The 24,355-nt window shown below is 38.9% G+C and overlaps 1 protein-coding gene and 1 long non-coding RNA gene across 2 annotated transcripts in view; both read right to left on the bottom strand.

Moving 5' to 3' along the window:
* The window catches only part of Ift57 (intraflagellar transport 57), a 65,833-nt gene that overhangs the window by 5,565 nt on the left and 35,913 nt on the right, over positions 1-24,355 (bottom strand). Inside the window, exons 6-8 of the mRNA NM_028680.3 lie at positions 22,768-22,890; positions 1,096-1,167; positions 114-245 (exon numbers count right to left, since the gene is read on the bottom strand). Coding sequence (NP_082956.2) covers positions 114-245; positions 1,096-1,167; positions 22,768-22,890 — 327 coding nt within the window. The remainder of the gene's footprint in view (positions 1-113; positions 246-1,095; positions 1,168-22,767; positions 22,891-24,355) is intronic.
* On the bottom strand, positions 18,779-22,761 carry Gm52251. The gene is made up of 2 exons (XR_003951929.1): positions 21,739-22,761; positions 18,779-21,362 (listed from the first exon to the last, which is right to left on the bottom strand). It is a non-coding gene; the product is annotated as a predicted gene, 52251 (long non-coding RNA).

Below are 24,355 nucleotides of genomic sequence, written 5' to 3'. Positions count from 1 at the left end.
ACCTCAAGTCCTCCCCTCTCTTCCTTTTACAATTCATAAACTAAATGTATTGTGGCATTTTAGGAATTAGGATCCCGAGTTGGAATAAATCCTGCAGAGCATTCTTAAATTACCTCACTTAGCTGGGCTTGGGCCCCACGATATTCTTGAACCAAGTGCTCAAGTTGATTGTTAATGTACTTTTCTCGGCTGCCAATCTTTTCCAGAGTCCTGCTAATTTCATTATGGAGCTTGTCCAAAAACCCCTAGAAAACCATGGGATTTTAGAAGACAAAATAAGTAAGTTTTTCAAGACTGGTAAAAATAAGTTAAATACTCTTCAACCCAATCCACAAATGTGCACAAATGAAGACAGTTTGAAATTTCAACAACAAACTCTATGATGAGAAACACTTTAGTCACACCATAACTTTCATAAAAGAAGCCAGATGTGATGGTTCAGTCCTGTAATCCAACGAGCTTGGAGGCTGAAGCAAGGGAACCACCCATGGGTTACTCATGGACCCTGTCTTCAGAAAAGGGGAGCTTGGTAGTGTGAGCGATCTCTTGTTCCCATGCATGCCTAAGGTTTATGACATAGCAATAAGTTGTATGTAAACTTCAAAATCAAAGCAGCTAAGGAATAATATGACTACCTAGAGCTGGGACCCACAGCTTTGCATTCAACTTGCTTCTTTATGGCATTCTCTAAAGATCCCACTTCTACCATGGCAACAGGGCTCTGGGAGCTGCAAGTCCTAGCCATTGTCAGCCTGGGGTTCATATAACGTTGGCAATCAAGAGAAAGATTGATATGTATCTAAAACATCTATTAGCTATATGTGTGTAATGTGATAGCCATGCACATATTTAAAATACAAATGAATTGTAGGCATATGTACTACCACATCTGACTATAAGTAGCTTCTATTTAACTAGCTTGCTTTACTTGGTGCAATCATTGAGATGTGAAGATGTATTATGGAATATTCAATTAAACATATTCTGAAAGATAAGGATGATATCTGTTCTCCTTTCCTGCTCTTTCACAATTAGGCCTAGATGAGTAAATGCATGCTTGTTTGTTTGTTGTTTTGTCTAAAGTCATTCGCATACCTTGGTCTCCTTCAGAGCAGATTCAATCCCACTTTTGTGCTGGTGCATTTGGTCAACATGGATCCTCCAATCCTATTGGTATAAGCACACACAGGAATGAAGCACAAAATACCACATTTGCACCTTGTGCCTGTCTGCTGTGAAGGTGTGTCCTTTACCTTGATTACTTGGTAGCTGTCCTATTTTAGGTGGCAGAGTCCTATATATAGCTTGCAATCAGGATGCAAAGAGAGCATAGGGCACTTTAGGATAAAAGTCCTAAGTGAATGTAAATTATTTTATGTGTTCACAGAGTGATATCTGGTAATTTGAATACAAATTATTCTTGCTCGGCTGGTGGTTAATATTTATGACTACCCATCAAAATGAAAAAAAATCTAATTATTAGCAAAGAAATACTTGCTTAAGCAGTAACGATTACGTTTGCCAGAAGCAACTCTCCACTCTTTACTCAAATATCATGTATCAGAGATTAGTTTGTCTCTTGGAAATGAACATGGGCTTTCATTCAGGAGTCTTCAGCAAGACTTCTGAATTCCGTCCCTAATCAAGGAAGTCTATACTGATTGCTAGAGCCTACTGCTACTGGAATCATTTTAAATTGATGTCAACTGTGTAATCCCCTAAAGATACCTTCAAATTATTTCAGTTTATATCATTATAAGTCAAAGCGATAAATGACTTCAGCAATGTCTGTCATAAGAGGCAAACTGAGGACAGTGGTGGGACTTAGGCTCAGTCCCACTATCTGTTTGCATAAACTGACAGGCTTGCTTGCTGTGGCTATACAATTTTCTGAAGAAAAAAAAATGTGAATAGTTCACACTACTGATGTTTTTACTCTGAAAGACACCCACGTCGACAGGGTGTAAAAATGTCCTGAGTGCTTCAAACATACCAAATATCAAGTTATAATATATTTAAGCTGCAGAGAGCTTCAAGACTCATCTAATCTCACACCTAACTGCAATCAGAGACCTGGCTACAGAAGAGGGCACAGCTGAAGCCATGCACACAGCAATCTAAGTTCCCGACTGACGCCTACGGCCAGCTCAGGGGTAAGGAGAGGACAGCTAGCCACCTGACACTAGTAAGAAGCACAAAAAAAAAAAAAAAAAAAAAAAAAAAAAAAAAAAAAAAAAAAGAATGAATGAGCACTAGTTGTCCCCAGGTCTTTCTGTATCCTGAACATAGCATCCCAAGATATAAAGGCTGGAAGGGACCTTCGAGACTCTCTCCTCAGCATTAACCATTAGGTCCCTCAGCGTCTTGAGCATTTGAGGTTGTAATACAAACAGGAAGAACACGAGGAACATATCAGTGTAGGTATAAAGCAACAAAGTCTGCAGTGGGAGGTAGACGAGATTGATCGTGGCGAAATCAAACCAAAGGAAGAGGTAGCATGAACTGTGACAGGGCTTTGTTCCTATCATAGCTTCACCTTGTGGACAAGGGTATGCTATTATAGGTTTCAGGTTGAATTTACAAGTCAAGTCTGTGTTTTGAAAAAGTGATAGGTTATTGGACCACTAGGAAGATCAAGATTCTGAAGCCTGGTGGGAGACCAGTTAGAAGGTCAAGCAGTGGTCCAGCTCACATAGATATGAATGGAAGAGAAGGATATATCCAAGTGACATGGCAGGTAGGACGTTCTCAGCAGGTGACTTGTGAGTGCAAGTGGTTGGTGGAGGTGGGAAGTGGAGGGAGAGCTGTTGAGGGCCCTAGATTGACAAAGGAACAGAATACCAAGTCATGCAGCCCATAACAAAATCAGGACAGACTTCCGGAAGCCAAAATACCAAGGAATTTGGGGTTAGACTTGTTAGATTTCTCTAAGTTTTTATAGGGAATTAAAATACAAAGTTAGCTATGATTTAGAATTAGTTGCCAGAAAAATCCAAATATGTATTTTATTAAAATCTTCACGGACACGTTTCTTGAATACTGATTTTTAAAAGAAGCAGACAAGCATTTAAAATATTCTTATCTTTTAATCCAACAGTTTAACTCTGGAAAATATACCCACCCTAAACTGGAAACACATAGATTTATGCAAACATTTTTAGTTAAAGTAAAACACCATAAAATATATTGCTAATATTGTATCATTTATTCTACTATTAAAAATAATGCACTCAGTATGAAGGTATTTTTATAAGCCTTAAAACCAAGAACTCAGCAATATACTGTTCAGAGATAGACACAGGTAAGAATTCCCAGAAAGGCAGGAACCAGCTAAGGACAGACCATAGACTGGAGGATGGGAGGCACCAGGGCAGGGGAGGGAAGATATATAGCGGAACACATAGGTAACGTCAGATGCTCAACACCCAAGTCAGGAAAGAGGCTAGTTTTATTTTGAGACTTAAAACTCTGTATTTTACATTATAAACATTAACATATATCAAATGTTCAGCTCTTGTCCTGTTAATGACTAGCAAAATTGTATGCTTAATAGCATACAGACAATAGAAAATACGTCTCAAAAGACTAGATATTTAAAGTTAGTAGCATATATGTTGTGCTTTACATTAAAGCATGAATTTGAATATAGAACAATTTAATTTTCATGCTTTAAAATTTGCTAAGCTTCCTAGAACATTTTATCATATTAATTATCAGAAGAAAAAGGGAGGAAAAAAATCTCATAGTTGTCCAAGAAGCTTCTGAACAGGTTTTAACATAGTTATGGTGGGAGGTGACTTTAACTATAACTAACATTTTGAAAACATGAGTATAAAAGGGGGAGGCATACATTTGAGACCCGTCAGCTGAGATGGCTGAAAGCTTTACACAGGTTTTTGTGGTAAGAATGGAGAAGTGATGGGTTTAATGATATGTAAGAACTTGAAGCCTACCTGCGTTCTAGTAATAAGTAACATTAAAAGGAGCTATTCAACAATGCTAGCAATTCCAACAGTGGTGGAGGATACATTAAGTTACAGCCACTTTAATGCAATTTTACATATTTAAAATGCAAAGATTTGGAGAGATAAGTAGTCGCTGTCATCCCTTCTGATCCATTTCTCCCTTCCCTATAGAGAAGTGGTTCTCAACCTTCCTAATGCTGAGATGGCTTTAATCTAGTTCCTCATATTGTGGTGATCTCCAACCATAAAATAAATTCATTGCTACTGTAAGGAATTGTAACACAACATTGGATGTGCAAGATATCTGATATACAACCTCTGTGAAAGGCCATTCTGCCCCTCCGCTCCAACCCTGCCAGAGGGTCAGGACCCACAGGTTGAGAATCACTGCCATGGCGTTCTATGAGACTGGCTGGCTGCCAACTGGAGACATCTCCTTCCCTCATCCACTGATGCTGGTCTAGGCTGAGTGGTTCTTTTCAGTGCAATGGTGGACTGTATAGAAGTTGGGAGAGGTATCCATCTAAAACAGTGTCCATGTCCTATCAGCCAAAGTAAGGAGGCTGCCTTACTCAGAAGTTTCTCAGCTGGAGCTTGGGACTGAGAAGTGCGAGGTCTCACTGGAATTAAGCTGCAGCTGACCATACATTAGTTACCTGGCCCAAGGATGATGCGCTACTGTTAGTGTCAGCCACTGTGGCTCGGAGGAGGTTTGGTTGCAGAGCAGACCATTACATATACACGGTTTTGTTTTGTTTTGTTTTGTTTTTATTTTGAGAAAGGGTTTTCCTGTGTAGCTCTGGCTATCCTGGAACTCCCTCTGTACACAAGACTGGCCACAAACTCAAAGATCTGCCTGCCTTTGCTTCCTGAGTGCTGGGATTAAGGGCATGTGTTGCCAACCACCAGGCAACGTATACACTTTTTATAGTGAAGAAAACTCTTAGTTAGTTTCCAGTGTTCATTCTGTCTGGAAAATGTACTTCCACATCTATGGATTTTCATATGTCATATCATAATTTTCTATGTGACAAAAGAAACTGCCAAGAGTATATAAAGTTAAACTGAGACCTCTTTCTGTTACATATTCACTGAGGAGTGTGTGCCCCTGAAGTCTACTGGCCACCTATCCACAAGTGCTCCGAAGCACATTCTTGGGTTCCTTTAAGCATTTATTCAGTCTGTGGAAGATCCTGTTTCACCTATTTTTGCAAATGTTTTCTCTCAATGGGCCGGAGATGGAAAATGAGCCAGCATACCACTTTCTTAGGCTCACCTTCTCTTGGCAGTGTTCATGACTGAACCCTAGGTCTCCAGCATGCTGGGGGCGATCATCTGTTTTTATTCCTAGGACTTCAGCTTGTTATTTTTCAAAATCTTCTCATACAAAAACCTCATAATTCTATCATTTGTGAGGGGGTAAATAACAAAGGCATTGTAAGCATAATTCCTTTCCTCACTCTAAATTCTCGGGCACTGAATTATATTCTGAATCGGCCCCTTTCACAACGTGGAGAATTGTTGAGAAGTATCTATCGCTGGTGATTCACAGTACAGCACACAATCAAAATGGATGCGATCTGGCTGCAGCTGTTAGGTGACTGTGGTGGCAACATGGTTCTCTGAGTTGCACTTCAGAACAACACCTGACTGATATCTTTTGCACATGTAGATTTAGTTTAACTTCTTTTTCTTTTTGTGGGGGTTGGGGGAGGTTTCTCTGGAACTGTCGGGGAAAGGAGGCAAAGATTAGACCATGATGAGTAAGGGCTGGCTGTATATCTACATGTAAATTTCATTAACATATAACTTGTAAAACGTTAGACCCTCCCTTCCATCTTAAATCCAGTCTGGGCTTCCTTACTCACAGACAGACACAGTGCTAAAACAAAACAAAACAAAACAAAACAAAACTCATTGCACAGAAGCCAAAGCAGGATCCTTCTGTGTGCTGGGATGTATTCTTGTAGGTGTGTGGGAAAGCCACGCCCCACACAGAAGAGCCAACAGGCTCACAGGCTCTACTGAAGCTCACAGGCTCTACTGAAGCGCTTGCTTCTTCAAAGCAGGAGCAGGGCCCAAGGCGAGAATCACTACTTCCCAAGGACAACAATGGACCCTCTGTTCTGCTCTCTGCCTTCCTTTCTCTTCTGCCCTCTCTGTCTCTGTCCCAGCTCTACTATGGATAATTACCAGCAAAATCTCAGTGCAATGCTGGTTTGCAGTTGCATTTTAATAAATATAAAAGTCTGTATTAGAGCTCTTATTTTAGACAGTTAATCTTATTTTCCCCATTAAGGCTTGGTTTCAATTCAGCATTTCTCTGGAAGTTTTCATGGTTACTGTAGTGTGTAAGAGAAGAAATCCTGTCCTCCAACTCACAGGCTGGGGAACAAACTGAGGTTGTTTGATTTTCACAGTTTATTGTTAACTGAAAAGGAAACCAAATGTCCCTTTCTGTCATCAACAGATTCCCTTTACATCAAGCAGTTGCTTTCATTTTCTTACCCTGTGCCCCAATTTCCATAAGAAAAAAAGAGATCTTGAGGACTCCCTATTCGAACATGCACACCAATGGAAATCATTTTCCTGTTTGTTTTGCTAAAGTATAGACATCAGGCAATCTTGTTGCTTCTAATCTGCTCCAGATGAAACACCCTGCAAGGACTATCTCTAAAACAAAAGTACAATTTACCCAGACAGATTATTGAACTTTTGTACAAAAAAATGAGCTTCAGTAGCTATATGTGTCTATACACATGTGTATACATACATACATACATATAATATACACTTATATACATGTATGTACCCAATACATGCACATACATTCATATATATTATATATACACACATATAATACAATGCACTCATATGCACATGTACATGATATACGCATATGCATATATAATATAAAATATAGATATACACATGCATAATATATGTATATACACATATATCACACATGCATGCATGCATGCATACATACATACATACATACATACTGTGATGGTTTGAATGAAAATGGTCCCCATAGACCCCTAGGGAGTGGCTCTATTAGGAGGTATGGCCTTACCTGTTGGAGAAGGCGTGTCACTAGGGGAGGTCACAGAAGCTCAAGCCTGGCTAGTGTGTCATTGTCACTTCCTACTGCCTGAGGATCCAGATATAGAACTCTCAACTACTTCTCCAGCACCATGTCTGCCTGCATGCTGCCTGCCATGATGATAATGGACTTAACCCTTGAAGTGTAAGCCAGCCCCAATTAAATGTTTTCCTTTATAATAATTGCTGTGGGTATGGAGTCTCTTCATATAAATAAAAAAACCCAGACACATGCATACATAAACACATAGGTATATACAGATATATACATATTGACTAGTCAGAAGAGTTTCTGCTTCTTTGCTTTAAGGTAGAATAGGATCTCAACAGTCACATGAATCCTATGGTTTCTTTAAATCTAATGAAAACAACTACAATGCTAATAAGCTTAACATTTAATATATGTAAACATGCTAGAGACTATTGGAATATCAGTACATATGTTTTGCTTAGAGAGTCTACTCAGGTGCAGAAATTAAGATTTAGTTATTTTTAAGTAAAAGCCCCAAGTCACACAGGTAAATATTCATTGTCAAGCATAAACCTACACAAAAGTATCAAAACACAGAATCCCCAATAAGGACAAGAGGGGTAAGGATGACTTTAATCTGATTAGTAAAATTTGGATTTTAATAGCTTCTAAACTTTAGAGTCTAAGTGTTTCAAGCCGTAGGGCTTCATGTCTAGGAGGTGTTAGGAAGGGAAAGAAACTTTCAGTGAGGCCTCGTGAGAGATATTTGCTGTGCACAGGCTCTTGAGAAGGACAGTGGAATCCCGGCCTGTTCTGTTTCCCATGCTCCTGCCATGAGATGAGCTGTTTACCACACTTCTAGGACAAAAGTAAAACACAGTAAGCTGCCTGCTAACAGCAACAGGGCCAACGGGAAGCTCCTGGGCTATAACCCAAACAAACCTTTCTCTATATAAGCTGGCTATTTATTATACTTCTGTTATTATAAGACAAAGTTAACATAGGTCTTAATCTTTGAAAATTTTCAAGAGCTTATGCCATAAAATGAATTTAAAATGTTCACAGGATCAGCAAATACAATAAAAAAAAAAAACATTCTCATTAGGAAATATCCAGACTTAGATGGCTTGATCAGTGAATTTTCTCGAACATTTAATTAAATAGGAAAGAACAATCTTGTACAAGTCTACCACCATGTAGAAAGAAGGGAGGGTGGAAAGGGGAAGGAGGGGTAAGGAAGTGGGGCAGAGGAAGGGAGGTGGAGGAAGGGGGGCAGAGAAAGGGAGGTGAAGAGAAAGCATCAATTTGTTTCATGAGGCCCATACAGCAATCAATACCTTAAAATTTGACAAAGGTTTCTAGAGTCAACACCAACCAAACAACAAATCATAGATTAATACTTTTTATACCTTTTAAAAAGAATTTAAAAATATACTAGACAAAATATTAGCAAATCAAATGTAGCTAGTGATGAAAAAGATAAAATAACAACTTATGTTTATTCTGAATTTATTTCAAGATACAAGGTTGGTTTCACACTAAAAATTAATAACTTAAAAGAAAGGTGATATCAGCAAGGTAGCTAACGAGGGGAGCTCTTGACACACTTTCCTCAACAGAAAAGGACTAAAAAAAAAGTGCTATTCTACAAGAATGCTTCAGGGATACTACTGAAGTCCAGTAGGGACGTGGCTGAGAAATGGCGTTAGGAGAGCTAGACTCAGTGAGGTACTGGGAAGCAAGCATAACTCTACCTTCGCAGAAGCACGTCTGCAGCCATGGATAAGCAGCAGGGGTCTTCCTCCTCCTAAGCCACTAGTGAGGTCCAGAGCAAGGGGCCGACAAACACCAAAAAAATCTTGTTCCTGCTCTCAGGAACACTGTATCTGCCAAAGGCCCCCAGGGTGGCCTGATCTTCCACTCAGCATGCATACAATAATCTAATAGGTGGCCTAATGTTTGGTATTGAACCTGTCTGTGCCACTCTTCCTCTGTGCAGCCTTCAGAAAGTGATGGAGATCCTGGCCTCACTGCTTACTTATTATTCAGAGACCACTGGTGACCTACCCCATCCAAGGCGGGAGCATCTTAGCAGGCCACGCAATACTGCATACTCCTGCAGTGGAGGCCACTTAGATACATATAGGCATTGCCAATACAGATTACACCTGAAGAATATATTCACTGAGTGTACTACCATGCCCTTGTTAGACATAAGTCAATGTACCATACACAGCGGATATCATAGGACATACTGCTAGGAGAAAAAGCCTTTTGCTATAACAGCCCTCTAATGAATTGACAGTGTCAACAGACCTGATACACAAATAACATATATACAACATGATAAAGAAGGATAAACCATGCCTCCAATGGAACACAATAACTTTCTAGCAATGGACCCTAAAACACTTGTGCCTTGCCACAGGCCTAAGCAGTGAAAACATCCAGATGACTTGTTTGAAAAAATGATTCCAAACGATGACTTTAAAGAAGGCTTAATGAATATACAAAAATTGGAAAGTTCAATAAAATAAGGAAAGGACTTTAATCTGAACAAGCAGTTTATCAAATATAGACAAATCACAATAAAATATAAAGTATAATAGGCCGGGGAGATGACTCAGTGGGAAAGCGCTTGCTATCAAGCATGAGTATCTAAGCTAGGGGCCTCTGCCAATGCTGGGCACACAGGCACTGACCTGTAACTCCAGTGTTGGAGTTGGGGGTGTGTGAGTGAAGACACACTGGCACACTGGCCAGACAGCCTAGCGGAAATTGTGAGCTCCAGGTGCAGGGTAGGTCTTGGTCTCAAAGCATTTATATTTCAATGTTTGCATGTATGTATTTATGTACACACACACACACACACACACACACACACACACACACACACACACCTCACCATGGTCAAATGAAATCTATCAAACCAGCACAATGGCTCAGTGGGTAAAGGTTCTTGCTATGCAAGCAAGCTTAATGACCTATGGTTGCTTTGTCCAATTCATGTAATGGTGGATAGAGAAAATTAATCCCATGATGTTGACCTTTCACCTCTCAGTGCACATTGTGGCGTGCATGTTCTATGTACAGTGGACACACAGGGCAGCAGCAGTTGCCTAAACAATATCTGCACACAATCGAGTCAGGCAGCATCCTGGCATGGATGCGGAAGGCAAGGAAGCCTCTACCCCTAGCACAGTAGGTACTGACAGCCAGCCGATGGCTTCTGGAGGAAGAAGATCAGTTTTCTTTAGGGGTGTCCCCAAAGCCATATGTATATAATCCAGTATTAGTTGGACTCATTTGAGTTCTTAAAAAATAGAGAGAGCATGAAATTGAAAGGGGCACATGTCGGGGGAATACAGAAATTGGAGCAACGCATAAAGAGAATGTGCATAATCACCACAGAGTGTTTTGTAGCAAGAATGAGGATTTAGCATCTGCATGGAACGGAGGACATTATGTTAAGTGGAATAAGCTATTACATCAGTCAGCGTCTCATCAATTTGACAAATGACTTAAAGAAAAATCAACTTTTTCTAAGTGCCAGGGTGGGATGATACCCAAAGGACCCCAACCCACTCAGAAGGGAAGGGGAGGGAGGATTGTGGGAAGGGTGGCTGGGGGGATGAGCAGGAGATAGATATATATAGATATATGTGTGTGTGTGTAAAAAACAAATTACATTTAAAAATGAGAGGGAGAAAATTTTCTTTTGACTCCTAGTTTTAATCCATGGTAGGAAGTTTTCACTGATTTCAGACCTGTGACAAGGCACAAGTGGCCACTAGCAACCTTTGAACACATACTCTGTAGGACAGGAGGCAATTGTTATATGTAAGTGAAATGTATATTGTAGTCAATTTGCTTTGGGGTGTGTGTGAGAGAATAATTACACCAGTAAAGACAGGTTTCTTTGAGAAATTCCTCTCTTGTAGATATTCTTTTCATTGTAGAGAAACAACCAACCTTGTACACAACTTCACACCTGCCTATAATTGAATTCAAACTAGAGATCCAGAGTGTCTAAAGGTAATAACTTGTTATACAATCACACTTGAACTGTGCACAGAGGTTACCACTATTGACTACCATGAGCTACTAAGGAGCTTTCCTGTGTTAACTAAGACCTGTTACTATGGCTATCCCACTATACACGCTTCTTATATGACTACACAGAGCTTGTTGAAGGCTAGTAGGCTTCATAAAGACAAGGGCAGGGAAGAGATCTTACGAAGCAAGTACTCACAGGTCGTTAGAAATGAGCTCTTATGTGATACTGAGTAACTACTGTGGAGAGCTGAGGAATACACTTGACACTTGTTCCGGTATGTTTGTCTGCTGTGATAAATGTCATAACCAGATGCACCTCAGGGAGGAGAAGGCTCATTTCATCCTACAGTTCTAGGTCACAGTTCATCACAGACAGAAGTCAGGGCAGGAACCCAGGCAAGAACTGAAGCAGAAAGTATGGAGGAAGGCTTGAGTTTAGATAGCTTTCTCCCACAACCCATAACCACCTTCCCCAGAGTCCCACTGCCCAGAGTGGCCTGGGCCCTCCCACATCAACCAACAATCAAGACAATTCTTCATAGACTTGGCTACAGCCCAATCTAATGTGGGCAATCCATTGAGACTCTCTCTTCTCAGGTGACTCTTATTTTTGTGTCAAGGTTCCAACAACTGTTGAACCTAAATTTAAGAATCTGATGATCAAAACTTAGATCTCAGACTGATGTTCAACATCCTTCCAGCAAGCAAACATAAAACAGTTATCTTCTACATTTTTAAAGAACCAAGAAACATACGTCATTTCTTTGGTATAAAGAAACAGGCAAAAATAATGGAACAAAAGCCATGGGAATAAAGTTTTGCTCAAATACTAAGAAATTTCAAATAAAACACAGTAATAGTGAGAATGACTCTAACATTGGATTGGAAAAAATGAGTCAAGCCAATAAAAACTACATTTTGCATGAAGGTCCATGTGACAAATGGTTTCTGCTTCAATTCATATTTTATATTAAGCAATTCAAGGGAAACATTAAATCATACTTTACAATAATGAAATATTTAGGCAGTCTAGACATTTTAATTATAATCAATATATATTAATTCACCACTCTCAATCACAGGTGTCTGTCTGAGGTCTGCGGGCAGTGAGGCATTGGTTTCTTGCCTCTGCAGTATTAACAAAGCGTGCTGTTTCCACTGGTCATTTCCTTGTAATCAGCCACCACAGCTGATGCTCTTTAGTTACAGCTAATGGTAATCACTAAGTCAAAAAATTCTTCCATCTCTTTTAATGTGTGATCCATGTGCCCTTTACTAGTTCAAGTTTAAACACTTATCACAGTCAGGGTAAACAGAGAAGAAGGCATCATCAGTCATGCTTCAACAATAGCCAGAGCCCTCAACAGGACGATGGCAGAAGTACTGATGATCTTGACTTTGATTAGGGAGACTGACTTGGTAGCCACTCGTTCGTTTGCTGTATTACGCAGTATAATTTTAAGCACAAGAACCTTTCTCACCATCTGGTATCTATTCATGATCCACATGCAACAAAGCAAATACACAACCAAAAGCAAACAGCTGACCTTGCAGATACAACTTCCAGTCCACAAAATAACATCTTGCTTGAAATAATACAACGGTCCCAAAGAATAGCTGCTTTGTGCAATCTCTTTTGAAGAATGCTAGCTATAAACGTCCATCAGCGAGTATTTTCCCTCTTTCTGAGATAATGTGGCAGTTGAGTAATCATGCAGGCTGTTCTAAAAATGTATGTGTGTCTAGTTAATTCAGGCAGTTTATTTTGATAGCATTCACCTCTTTTTGATTATAGCAGGTGTTTCAAGGATAAATTTACTGAAAATTGTATTTTGTTTAAACAACAGCAGCATGTACATTTATGGCCCTGTTATATTAAAAAGCATTTATTGTCTGGCAGCAATAGATACAATTACAAACATTTGTGACAGTAATTGGAGCTATTACTCCTGCATGGAGCCTCATGGAGATCAACTTATTGCCACCTGTATTTACATTTGTTGCTATAATTGTAAAAGCTGACTTTTAGAATTGGGTGTCTTATTTTTCTTTAAATTACATGAATATTTTTAATAGAAGGTCTACCAGAAAATCTCTAAGAATTATAAACGCAGTTTTTTCCATTATGCAAGTAACAGGCAGAATTCCATTTTAATAATGATCATGTACATAAAATTCATTCCTGTATTCCAGCATACAGAATACACTATATCTCTTGGCTAGTGAATGTAAGATTATTAATAATATTTCCTACCCCAAAACTAGAGGATGTCTTAAGAAATGTTCTTATTCCTAAACTATAACAATACATAAATATTTAGAAATGTTAACTTTTGCTAACACCTTCTCATGCTGTATCCAAATGCAGTGACAGGACAGGGCAAAGCCAGCTAGTCTCTCTATTGCTTTGGAATGGGAGACCTGCTCTCCATTGCTCCCAGGTACAAATTTGTCTGCTATAATAAAAAGAGAAAGCCTACTCCTGTAACTTTCTGCAGAACTTGGCTTCCAATTTGAAGAGACTGAGATCCAATATAGTAATTCTGTGGTCCCTCCAGGTTCATTTAAATGGAATTCTACCTGCTGATTAATGAAGGCTTCTCTTTTCCCTCTTAGGTTTTAGCTCTCATGGTGACTGAGAAGCCCAAAGGCTCAAAACTATTGCAGTGATTTTATCCTGAGCACAATGACTCTTCCCAAAAGGTCTCCTGCTGTAAGTCACCCACGGCAACACCCGAGTGCTTTATTTACTTTCACACAAAACTCAATTGCTTGGAGTTGAAGTTTAAAGTTGCAGGTTCCTTTCCAATGGCAGTCTGAGATACAGGAGAACAGGAAGGGATGTAAAAAGCAGTTCAGTGACTCAAAGGTTTGAGATAATTAGAAATATATGTTGTAATATTTCCAAAGCCTTTAAAATAATCGCTTTATCTAAATTCCTTGTAATGAATCTGAAGATTTACGTAATTACTAGAGACACTTTGGCAAAATGAAGGAGGTACCTACCCAGCTATCTCTTTGAAAAACAAAGCAGGAAACATTTAATTATAATTTGGAAAAAAATCTATTTAAGAAATTAATCAAAATTTTAATTACTATATCCATAGGGCATTGAAGCATATTAGAACATTTGTTCATTCTATTAAATACCTAATATTAAATCACTGTCATGTGCAATCTTTTAAAAATAAACACTGCATTACTGAAGAAAACAGTCTATGGTAAAATTTAGTTGAAAACTGATTTCACACTTCCTATTTTTCCTTATTTTTGAGGAATAAAAATATTACTAGTACTTAACTTGGTTTCTGTTGTTATAAAGCAAACAAGACACCATTACCTTGAAATGAATAGGAATTCCTCTAATAGAGGCTAATAGGACTTATGATTTTAAGAAGTGATTTACCTTAGGTCAACAAATATACAAATGGAGAACAACAATACCAAGACACAAACAATACCAACCCCCTAGCTCCTGCACAGTGCTACCCTCACTTTCCCATCTTATCCCAACCTGTTGAGCTTGGGTACCTTAGCTCTTCCACCTGGAAATGAGCTGGGAGTTGATGGTAAGTGCAAGGACTGCCAAGGGCCACTGATACCGTATTTTAAAACAACGTTTGGGAATACATATAATGCAATGCAATGATTATATATATATATATATATATATGTATATATATATATATATAAAATATATATACATATATATATACACACACACATATACATATATATGTGTATGTATGTATATACACACATATGTATGTATATTGACGATGTATTTATTTATTTATAGACAGGGTTTCTTTTTGTAATAGCTCTGGCTTTCCTGGAACTCTCTGTTAGACCAGGCTGGCCTCAAACTGACATAGATCCTCTAGCCTCTGCTTCCCCAGGTCTGCTCCACCATGTCTGGATAAATGTTGTATTTTTGGAAAACAGTATAGTATCAGTTGTATGGATAAAAGCATGCAGAGTAATGGTCAGCAGGGTGTGGTGCCTCTGGTACCATCCTGTGTACTCTAGATGTGCTCATTCACTTAGTCTTTTAGTCATTCCTTAAGGAAAGAAGCATTATAACAAGTTACATTTTTTTCCAGACGAGGAAACTAAGGTACAGGGTGGTAGTACTCACCACTATGATTTGATGTCAAGTGACCTAGATTTATAATGTCCGCTTTTAATCATGTTACACTGTCTTTACCAGAACAAACAGATGCCTTCCTTGTCATTCGGATACTACGTTCATCACTTCCATAAGCAACTTAGTTTTCTGTTTACAGTTCCTCATTTGAGGTAAAGGTACTTGGTTGCTGAGTGGTAGGAAAGGGCCAAGTGAGACACTGCACATTCAGGCCGGGATCAGTTCCTGGCACACAGTAAGTAGTGAACCCCAAGTATTACAATGGTGCTCTGTAATGTGTTCAGTTGCTAGGGGTGACTGGAAAGGTTTAGCAAAGGGTAACAACACGAACCTGGTTAAACTCATGCAAGAATATAATGTGGATGCTTTTACATATTCCTGACAGAAGCACCACTGCATACATTCTGCAAATCTTTCTGAATATAGATTTGGCACCCACAGCAAAAGAATACAACAGTAGTAGTAGTAGTATACTGACTACATATTCTGTCTTATTTTTTTACTTTTTAAAAAATTTCTGTGACAAAACACCATGACCAAGACAACTTAAAAAAGAAATCATTTAATCTGGGGCTCACAGTTCCAAAGGGTGTCCATGACTATTATGGCAAGGAGGTTGGAAGCAGGCAGGCAGCCATGGTACCAGAGGAGTAGCGGATAGCTTATATTTATTTGATCCACAAACATAAGGCTGAGAGAAAGAGAGAGCTAACTGGGAATGGTGTGGGCTTTGAAACTTCAAAAGCTACCCTAGTGACACAGCTCCTCCAACAAGATCACAGCTCCTAATCCTTCCCAAAGAGTTCCACAAACTGGGGACCAAGCATTCTACTATAGGAGCATATGGGGCCATTCTCATCCAAACTATGTATCACTTCCTATAGGCTTGGGGCTACATTGTAATGCAAAATGAATTTAATCCAACTTCAAAAGTCCTCCATTGTCTTTCACAGTTTCAATAAAGTTCAAAGTCTTTTCTGAGATTCAAGGTAATTTCTTAATTGAAACCCCTGTAAAATCAAACAGCAAATTACATACTTCTAACATACAATGGCACAGAATATACATTACCATTCCAAAAGGAAAGAATTGGGGCATAGTGAGAACATACTGGACCAAAGCAAGACAGAAGTCCAGCAGGGCAAACCCAAAATCCTGTAGCTCCATTTCCAATGTCAAAAGACTTAGATGCCTCTGCCATTTGAACTTCATTGACTGTACCACACATCTCTCTCTTCTGTCTGTCTGTCCCCACTCCCTGTGTGCATCTCTCTCTGCCAGCTATCACATGGCTAGGGTCTCTAACACAGTCCAGGCTTCACTTTAACAGCTTTACACATGGCCTTTACAGGGCTTCCACTGTCACGAGCCAGGCCTCTGCAGCATTCGTCAACCTCGGAGAATGACTCTACAACACCTTTCCTCCTGATCATGACTGCACGTGATTACTGTTGCTACTGTTGTGTCACATTTGTGTAAACTGATTGGTTGTTGCTCTATTACGAACAGTAACTCCATAGGCCTTTTCTTTTCACAAGTTACAAACTTAGCCAGGCAGGGTCTCACTCCAAGCATGCCACTCTATTCTATCTCTCCCTATGTCTTTCAGCACAAGCCATGGCTCCAACATTACATTTAGTATAGTTCTTGTTCTTCTCAAAATATACATTTTTTAAATTTCTTTTTGCCCGGCTTGCTCCTGGTTATTGTAGATCTGAATAAGAGTGATTGCTAATGACCACATGACAGAATCAATATAAGGCTGTCTTAAAATTTCCTCTGCCAGTGAAATTAGTACAAAACTTTTCAGTTTAGCTTCAGGCAGATTCTCAAGACAAGGGCAAAAAGCAGCCACATTCTCTGGCAAACTATAAAAGGACAGCCCCTGGCCCACATACTACTATTATTCTCCTCTAATAACTCTTGAGCTGGACCTCTGTAGTCCACATCACTCTCTGCACTTTCTTCCAAATTCTTCCTACTGGGATGCTCATAAGCTCTGCATACAGCCTTCCACTGCTGGCCTAGTCCAAAGTCTCAATGTTTTTCACATTTTTCTAAAGTAGCATCAGGCTTGTCACAATAGTCCATTCCCTGGTAACAACTTTTTAGTTACCTTTCTATTGCTCCATTAAGGTACCATGATCAACTTAATAAAAACCAGTCTAGGAGTGGGACTGCTCCTAATGAGCTGAGCCTCCACATCAATCATTAATTACAAACCTGACGTACAGACTTGCCAGGTCAATCTTATGAAATCATTTTCCCAATTAAGATTCCCTCTTCCAAGACATGTCCAGGTTCTGTCAGGTGGACAAAAATCAACTAGAAAATGAATACGTGTTGGATCTAATTCACAGAACACTTCTGGCTTGTTCTTCTGTGAAACATTACTTGCATATTTCTCTCATAATTAAAAACAAAATTGAATTTAAACTACTGTTGTATATTCATTATACACAATGATGGTTTTCATAAAGACATTTTTATCAGAGTACATCATGTTCTCTTCTGACCATCTCAATTCCTCCTTCATATCCTCATCTGTGTTGCCCCTCCCTCCTCCTCTGCTAATTTCCTTATTTCCCTCAGACATTCTCTCTGCAACTCCCATGTATGTATTATGTGTGTGTGTGTGTGTGTGTGTGTGTGTGTGTGTGTATGTGTGTGTCTGTGTGTCTGTAGTTAGGGTTTCTATTGCTGTGATAAGATGCTATGTCATTATATCATGCTAAACTTGGGGAGGAAAGGGTTTATTTTGTGTATGCTTCCCTATCACTATTCATAAAGGAAGTCAGGATATAAACTTAAACAGGGCAGAGAACTGGAGGTAGGTGCTGATGCAGAGACCATGGAGGTGTGCTGCTTACTGGCTTGTTGCTCATGGCTTTCTCAACCAGTTTTCTTATAGAACTCAGGCCCATTAGTGCAGGGGTGGCCCCACTCAATCACTAATGAAGAAAACGCCCTACAGGCTTGCCTGCAGCCTCATAGTATGAAAGCAATTTGCCAGTTGAGGTTTTCTCCTCTCAGATGACTCTGGCTTGTATCAAGTGGATATACAACCAGCCAGCACAGTATGATTTTATGTATCTATGTCACACCATGCAATATTTGTCTAAGTTATTTTCTATTTTTCATAATTTGAATATCTCCAGTAGCATCTATTTTCCTGACAATGCCATATTTTACTTATGATTGAATAAAACTCTATTATGCATATATACCAAGTATATATCCTCATTTGTTGAGGCACACCTAGGCTGCTCCCATAACCTGTATACGTAAAAGCCCTCACACTGCACACAAATGTACAAGTGTCTCTGTGGCATGATGACTTAGCATCCTCCAGGATTATGCCCAAGACCTGCATAGGTGGGCCATATAATACTACTCACCATGGGTTTGTTTGTTTGTTTGTTCTTTTGAGGAACCTTCATGCTGAGTTCCATAATGTTGCCTCTGTTTATATTCCTATCAGCAGTGAGTAAGGCTCCTACCAGGCCCCAGTCTCGCTAGCTTTTGCTATTGTTTCTTGATGATGGCCATTCTCACTGCCATGAGATAGAATTTTAATGTAGTTTTCATTTGCATTTCTCTGATAGCTGAATATTGATTTTTTTCATGCTCACTGGTCATTTGTACTTCACCTCTGGGGAATAGCCTGTTCTTCTCATTAGTCCTTTGTTGATAGGGTGTTTTCTTTGGCAGGTTTTGGAGTTCTTTACGGATGCTAGATAATAATTCTGCTAGATGTATAGTTTGCACAGATTTTTCCCCAATTCTATAGGTTGTTTCTTCAATTGCTTATTTCCTTTGTAGTCTGAGCTTTTTAATTTTATTCAGTTAGCATCTAACGAGACCTTTGTCTTCAGTTGCAAAGCACATTATTTGTATTTTTGGCACATATTCTGTTTCCTAATTCTATTTTGTTTATGCTAATATTAAAATTAGTTTCTATTCTTTGGAAAGAGGCAAGAGTAGCAAGCCATGCCGTATAATAGATAAAAGTTACTTTAGCAAAAAGAACCTGATTGCACCACTATGCAAAGGCTTCCAAAGGAAAAATCGGTGAATAATGAAAGATGGTAAACACAAATGGAACATGTAAAAAACATATTCCAAACTAAAGGATTCCATTTTTTTAATTACCTGCAAGAAACCACAGAAGTAATAAACTTAGCTTGAAAGGAAGAACGAGGAAAAAAAGCAAGCATAACCTGTGGCAGACAAATATGAAACTTATTTACTAATAAAAGTCATTTAAATAAATTTATAATGAGTCTAAATAATGAGACCCTTTATTATGTGTCTCCCAGAATCTCTAAGTTACTCAAATATTAATACATGATAACCAGGAAAACATACTGACTCTCCAAATATTTAATTTTTTTTCTCCCTCAAATGTGAACTGAAATAAGAAGGGCCTGTAAATGGCTCACATAGCCTGTGCTGAGTGACAGGTCACTGTGTTGGCCAAATGAAGGCTGTGATTAGGTAGCATCAAGAATCAAGGCAAAGGAGGATGTGCCCTGAAACTGCAGCAGCGCTCAGCGACACGGGATCTGAGAAGAAAACTCACACGGAGCTAGCTTACTGTTTTCCTTTTTTTCTTCTTAATTTCTGAGAAATGAGAATCCATTTTCTATTCTTAATGTTTTTAAATCACCGTATAGTTTTGTTTTTCTTAAGCTAAATAAATATTGATTCTACTGCTATGTTTCTTCCCCTTTGGTGCAGGTGAAAGAGGGGGAAAAGATGCTGTGAAACACTGGCCATAAGGACCAAATGACCAGAGAAGAATTCTGACAAAGAATCAAGTATGGTTTCTATCAGTATGTTTTAACCAAAAGAGGGAAAAGGGGTAGGGGGCAGGATCATGTGTGGAAGAAGAAGGGGAGATGTACAGAGGGTCAGGGCATTGAACAGAGGTGTGCAGCAGTGGAGGATGGGGAACTGGGGGTAGCCATCCTAAGGTCCCAGATGCCAGGGAAGCAAGAGGTTCTCAGAACTCAAGGGGGATGACAGTAGCCAAAATACCCAATAAAGGGGAGAGAGAACCTGTAAAGAACATATCAAGTGGTTTGGCATGGACCCACCCACCCACCTACCTCAAAAATATTAATCCAGAATTGTTCCTATCTAAAGGAAATACAGGGACAAAAAGTGGAGCAGAGACTGAAGGAAAGGCTATCTAGAGACTGTCCCACCTGGGGAATCCATCCCATATACAGACACCAAACCCAGACACTATTGTGGTTGCCAAGAAGTACATGCTGAAAGGAGTCTGATAGCCTTACAAATACAGAGGTGGATGCTCACAGCCAACCAGTGGACTAAGCAAAGGTCCCCAATGGAGGAGCTAGAGAAAGTTCTAAAGGAGCTGAAGGGGTTTGTAACCCCATAGGATAAACAACATCATCAACCAACCAGTACTCCCAGAGCTTCCAGGGACAAAACCACCAACCAAAGGGTACACATGGAGGGACCCATGGCTCTAGCTGTATATGTAGCAGAAGATTCCTTTATCTGGCATCAGTGGGAGGGGAGTCCCTTAACCCTGTCGAGGCTGGATGCCCCAGAGTAGAAAGATGCTAGGGTGGTGAGGCAGGAGTGGGTAGGTGGATGAGGGAGCATCTTCATAGAAGCAGGGGGAAGGAGTAGGGATGAAGGGTTTGCAGAGGGAAACTGGGAAAGGGAATAATATTTGAAATGTAAATAAATAAAATAACCAATAAAAATAAAGTTGGGGAATTTTATGTAAAAAAAGCCAAGAATCAAAATTCAAAATAATATTCATGTCCTAAGAAATACTGAGAAATCAAAACATCTGCTCTTGGGGATGTTACTCACATACTTGATTGTATAAATAATTTGGCAGAGTGGATCCTCATGAGACTAAGCTGGCAGCATGTGGTGGGAGTGAGTGGCCAATTTTAAATTAGTTAATTATTTATTTCCCCAGTTAGAACAATTCTGATTGTCCTGATTTTTCACAGCCCAGGATTCTGAATTGGTCTACTCTAGATTCTAACCTGCAGTTCGTTCAGCGAAGCAGCCTGTGCTAGCAGCCATGGTTCCACTTTCCTTCTTGGTTAACTCTAGTGCGGGGAAATAGCTGAGATACACATATAAAACCCATTAGGTTCTTAGGGAGATGTCTGCTTCTAAGAGTTTACTTAGCATGAAAGCAAACAACTGAAGTTTGCTTTCTTCTAGAATTAAACCTTTTGCAATTACACACTCCTTTTAACATGTTGTTATATCTGGAATCACAACAATAGTGATTTTTATTTTATAAAGAGAATTTGTTCTGGCAAAAATCAAAGCACTGGAAATGGCATTTTCTTTTGCAAAAAAAAAAATGAAGAAGCACACTACTTTTTGAAAATTTTGATGTCTAGCAGAGATCTAATCAGTGAAGAAATTCTTAGTAACAGATGATTTATGATCTGCAAACAAGGAATTCACCTCTAATATGATCTAGCACATACCACTCAGTAGGCTGCAGGATTCTCCCACTGATTTTTGCAGACTTGTCTCTCATTTAGCTTCATCTTGTTCTCAGATGCCACAGTCTAGGCTACTTCTCAGAGTTGTGGGACATATCTAAAGGATGAATATTCTTTCAAGAATCTCAGAAAATAGCAATCTTTGTAGAGTTCCTACTTTGAGGATAGACATAAAACCATGGTTTTCAGTAGTGATCTGTAGAACTGTGTGCCCTATTTCTGAGTTTACGTTTAGCCCCTTAAAGATGAAATCTTCCTTTTGTTCTATTACCTCAATGTCTCTTTAGCCCTTTATGCAGGGATTATTAGTAATGTTAGAGAAAACGAAATCATGGTTTCGTATGTGCTTTTGGTTACCCTAAAGTAATTATTTACAATACCATAGACAAAAATACCCAGAAAACGAAAGAGCAGTACCTTGATTCAGAAGCAGCTCACTTTCTCAATCACCCAATCCTTCCTTGTCTTACTCTATATTCCTTGTCTTCTTAACACTTGCCTGGAGTCCCTGATCCCCTTACCTTAGCCCGCTGAGTGCTGGATGTCCAGGGAGAAGGCCCTGCCCTGGCTTTAACCCCGAGTCATGTATAGTGCAAAACAGCAAGTTCTAAAACATCTTTTAATTCCAATCATCTGATATCAGCACAGAATTCCAGTTCATCTCAAGAAAATATGATTTTCAATAAATTACTACATGAAAGTTATTGAGAAAAATCCCTCAACCCAAGTGAAACAGCATATGTATGTTCCAAATCCTTTTGAAGATCCTTTTTTCTTTTCAGATTATATTACAGTATTCATTCAATAATTTGTTAAATTTTGTCAAAATAAAGCATTGATCAGGCAAGGCAGCTTATACCTATAATTTCAATATTGGAGTTGCTGAGGCACGAAAACCACAGGCCAGCTTGCTAGACACTGAGCCCTACCATCCTTCTCCCATTATTCAAATCTTGGGGATTCTCAACCTTGAAGCAGTTTCTTTGAGCAAGCATGCTCTCTCGGTGATACCTTATTGTCAGTCCTAATCGTGACTTTCAGCTGCGGTAGTACACGCTCAACTTCTAGGCTCCATTCCGCAGCATCTGTCGTAGATTCCAAAATATCTTCTTGTTTGGCAGACTCGTTTGTGTCCTAAGAAAGGAAAGATTTCACAAGATTCAGAGTTTATAAAAAGAACTGGAAAAATCTTGAGGCATTTAAGCAGTACTGCACAATTTAAATTGAGGATAGTAGTGTTAAAATTATAGTGCTATCGAAATTCTTGTTTTTTCTCCTACCTAGGTTGCAAGAAAATTTGTAGAATAACAAAATAAGTATTAAACATGAGATAACTATATGGTCCAACCAGTTTTCAAAGGACAGTGCTTTGAAGATATCGGATTGAACTTAATGACTGTATGAAATGGACACACCACTTAGTCATTTTAACTTGTATCAGCAGAAAAATACAAATACTTATGTTTGAATTTATGATACAGAAACATAAGCTCAAAATGTGAAAGAAAACAGATATACATCTGAACACATAGTTTTTATTGACAAACTATGTATTCATAATTAGAATGATATTTTGGCTAGTCCAAAGTATAGAGCACTTTAAAATTTGCCATCACACAGGCATGCTTGATCTCCAAAGGATAAGGACCTTTGGGTCACAAAATTAATTCATGGCTATTTCATCACAGAAGGAAAATCTTCCCTATCTCTGCTTTTCTCATATTTTAGCATTAAGTATCATGAATCTAAAAATGTAGAAAATGTACAAACTAATTATTTAAAAATAAAGCTCAAAGCATTAATTTTAGAAGTAGTTTTTCTCTTTAAATTCCCCTGATCAATTATAAGTGATTCTAAAGAAATATATAAATATTTATATATAATGAAAGAGATACAAGAATAAATAGCTAAATACATGAACCCTATATGAATTGTAATTAAAAATAATCTGTAAAATATGTTAAAATTAAATTAAAATTTAAAAATATGTTTATTGCACTCGAGTGATCATTCACGTGCATATGCAATGTGGATATACATGTGTGTGTGCATGGGCTCATGTGCACATGTATGTTCATGTGTGTGTGTGTGTGTGTGTGTGTGTGTGTGTGTGTGTAGTTGCATGTGCACTGTATGTCTTCTAGCATCATTCACCATACTATTTTTGATATGGCCTCTCATTGCCTGGAGCTCTCCAACTGGGCTAGGGTCGCTGGTGGGCAAATTCCAGGGATCAGGGCATTTCTACTCTTCAATCCTGGCCACACCTGGCTTTATGTTGGGTGCTGGGAATCTCAACTCAGCTCTTCCTGTGTGCATGGAGAATACTTTACTGATCGAGCCACGCTGGCATCCTCATGAAGTGATAGGGTTGAGACAGATAGGGCATCAGAAATTGCTGGATATTAATTAGGATGTTATTAATTCTAGAGGCATAACTTAGTATTGCACTAATATTAAAAAACCCTCATAAACTATAAATATGTTCTGAGTGTCTACAGATGAGTTAAATAATGTCTGAAATCTACCTTAACATATTATGTGACAAAAAAGTAAGCGTAGCTAAAATATGCCTGAAGAAGTATTAATAACTTAAAAC

The sequence above is a fragment of the Mus musculus genome, chromosome 16 (genome assembly GCF_000001635.26).
Source record: "Mus musculus strain C57BL/6J chromosome 16, GRCm38.p6 C57BL/6J".
In the NCBI taxonomy this organism is placed as follows: domain Eukaryota; kingdom Metazoa; phylum Chordata; class Mammalia; order Rodentia; family Muridae; genus Mus; species Mus musculus.
The sequence above is the reverse complement of the archived record's forward strand: the minus strand, read 5'-3'. Positions and strand labels throughout refer to the sequence as shown.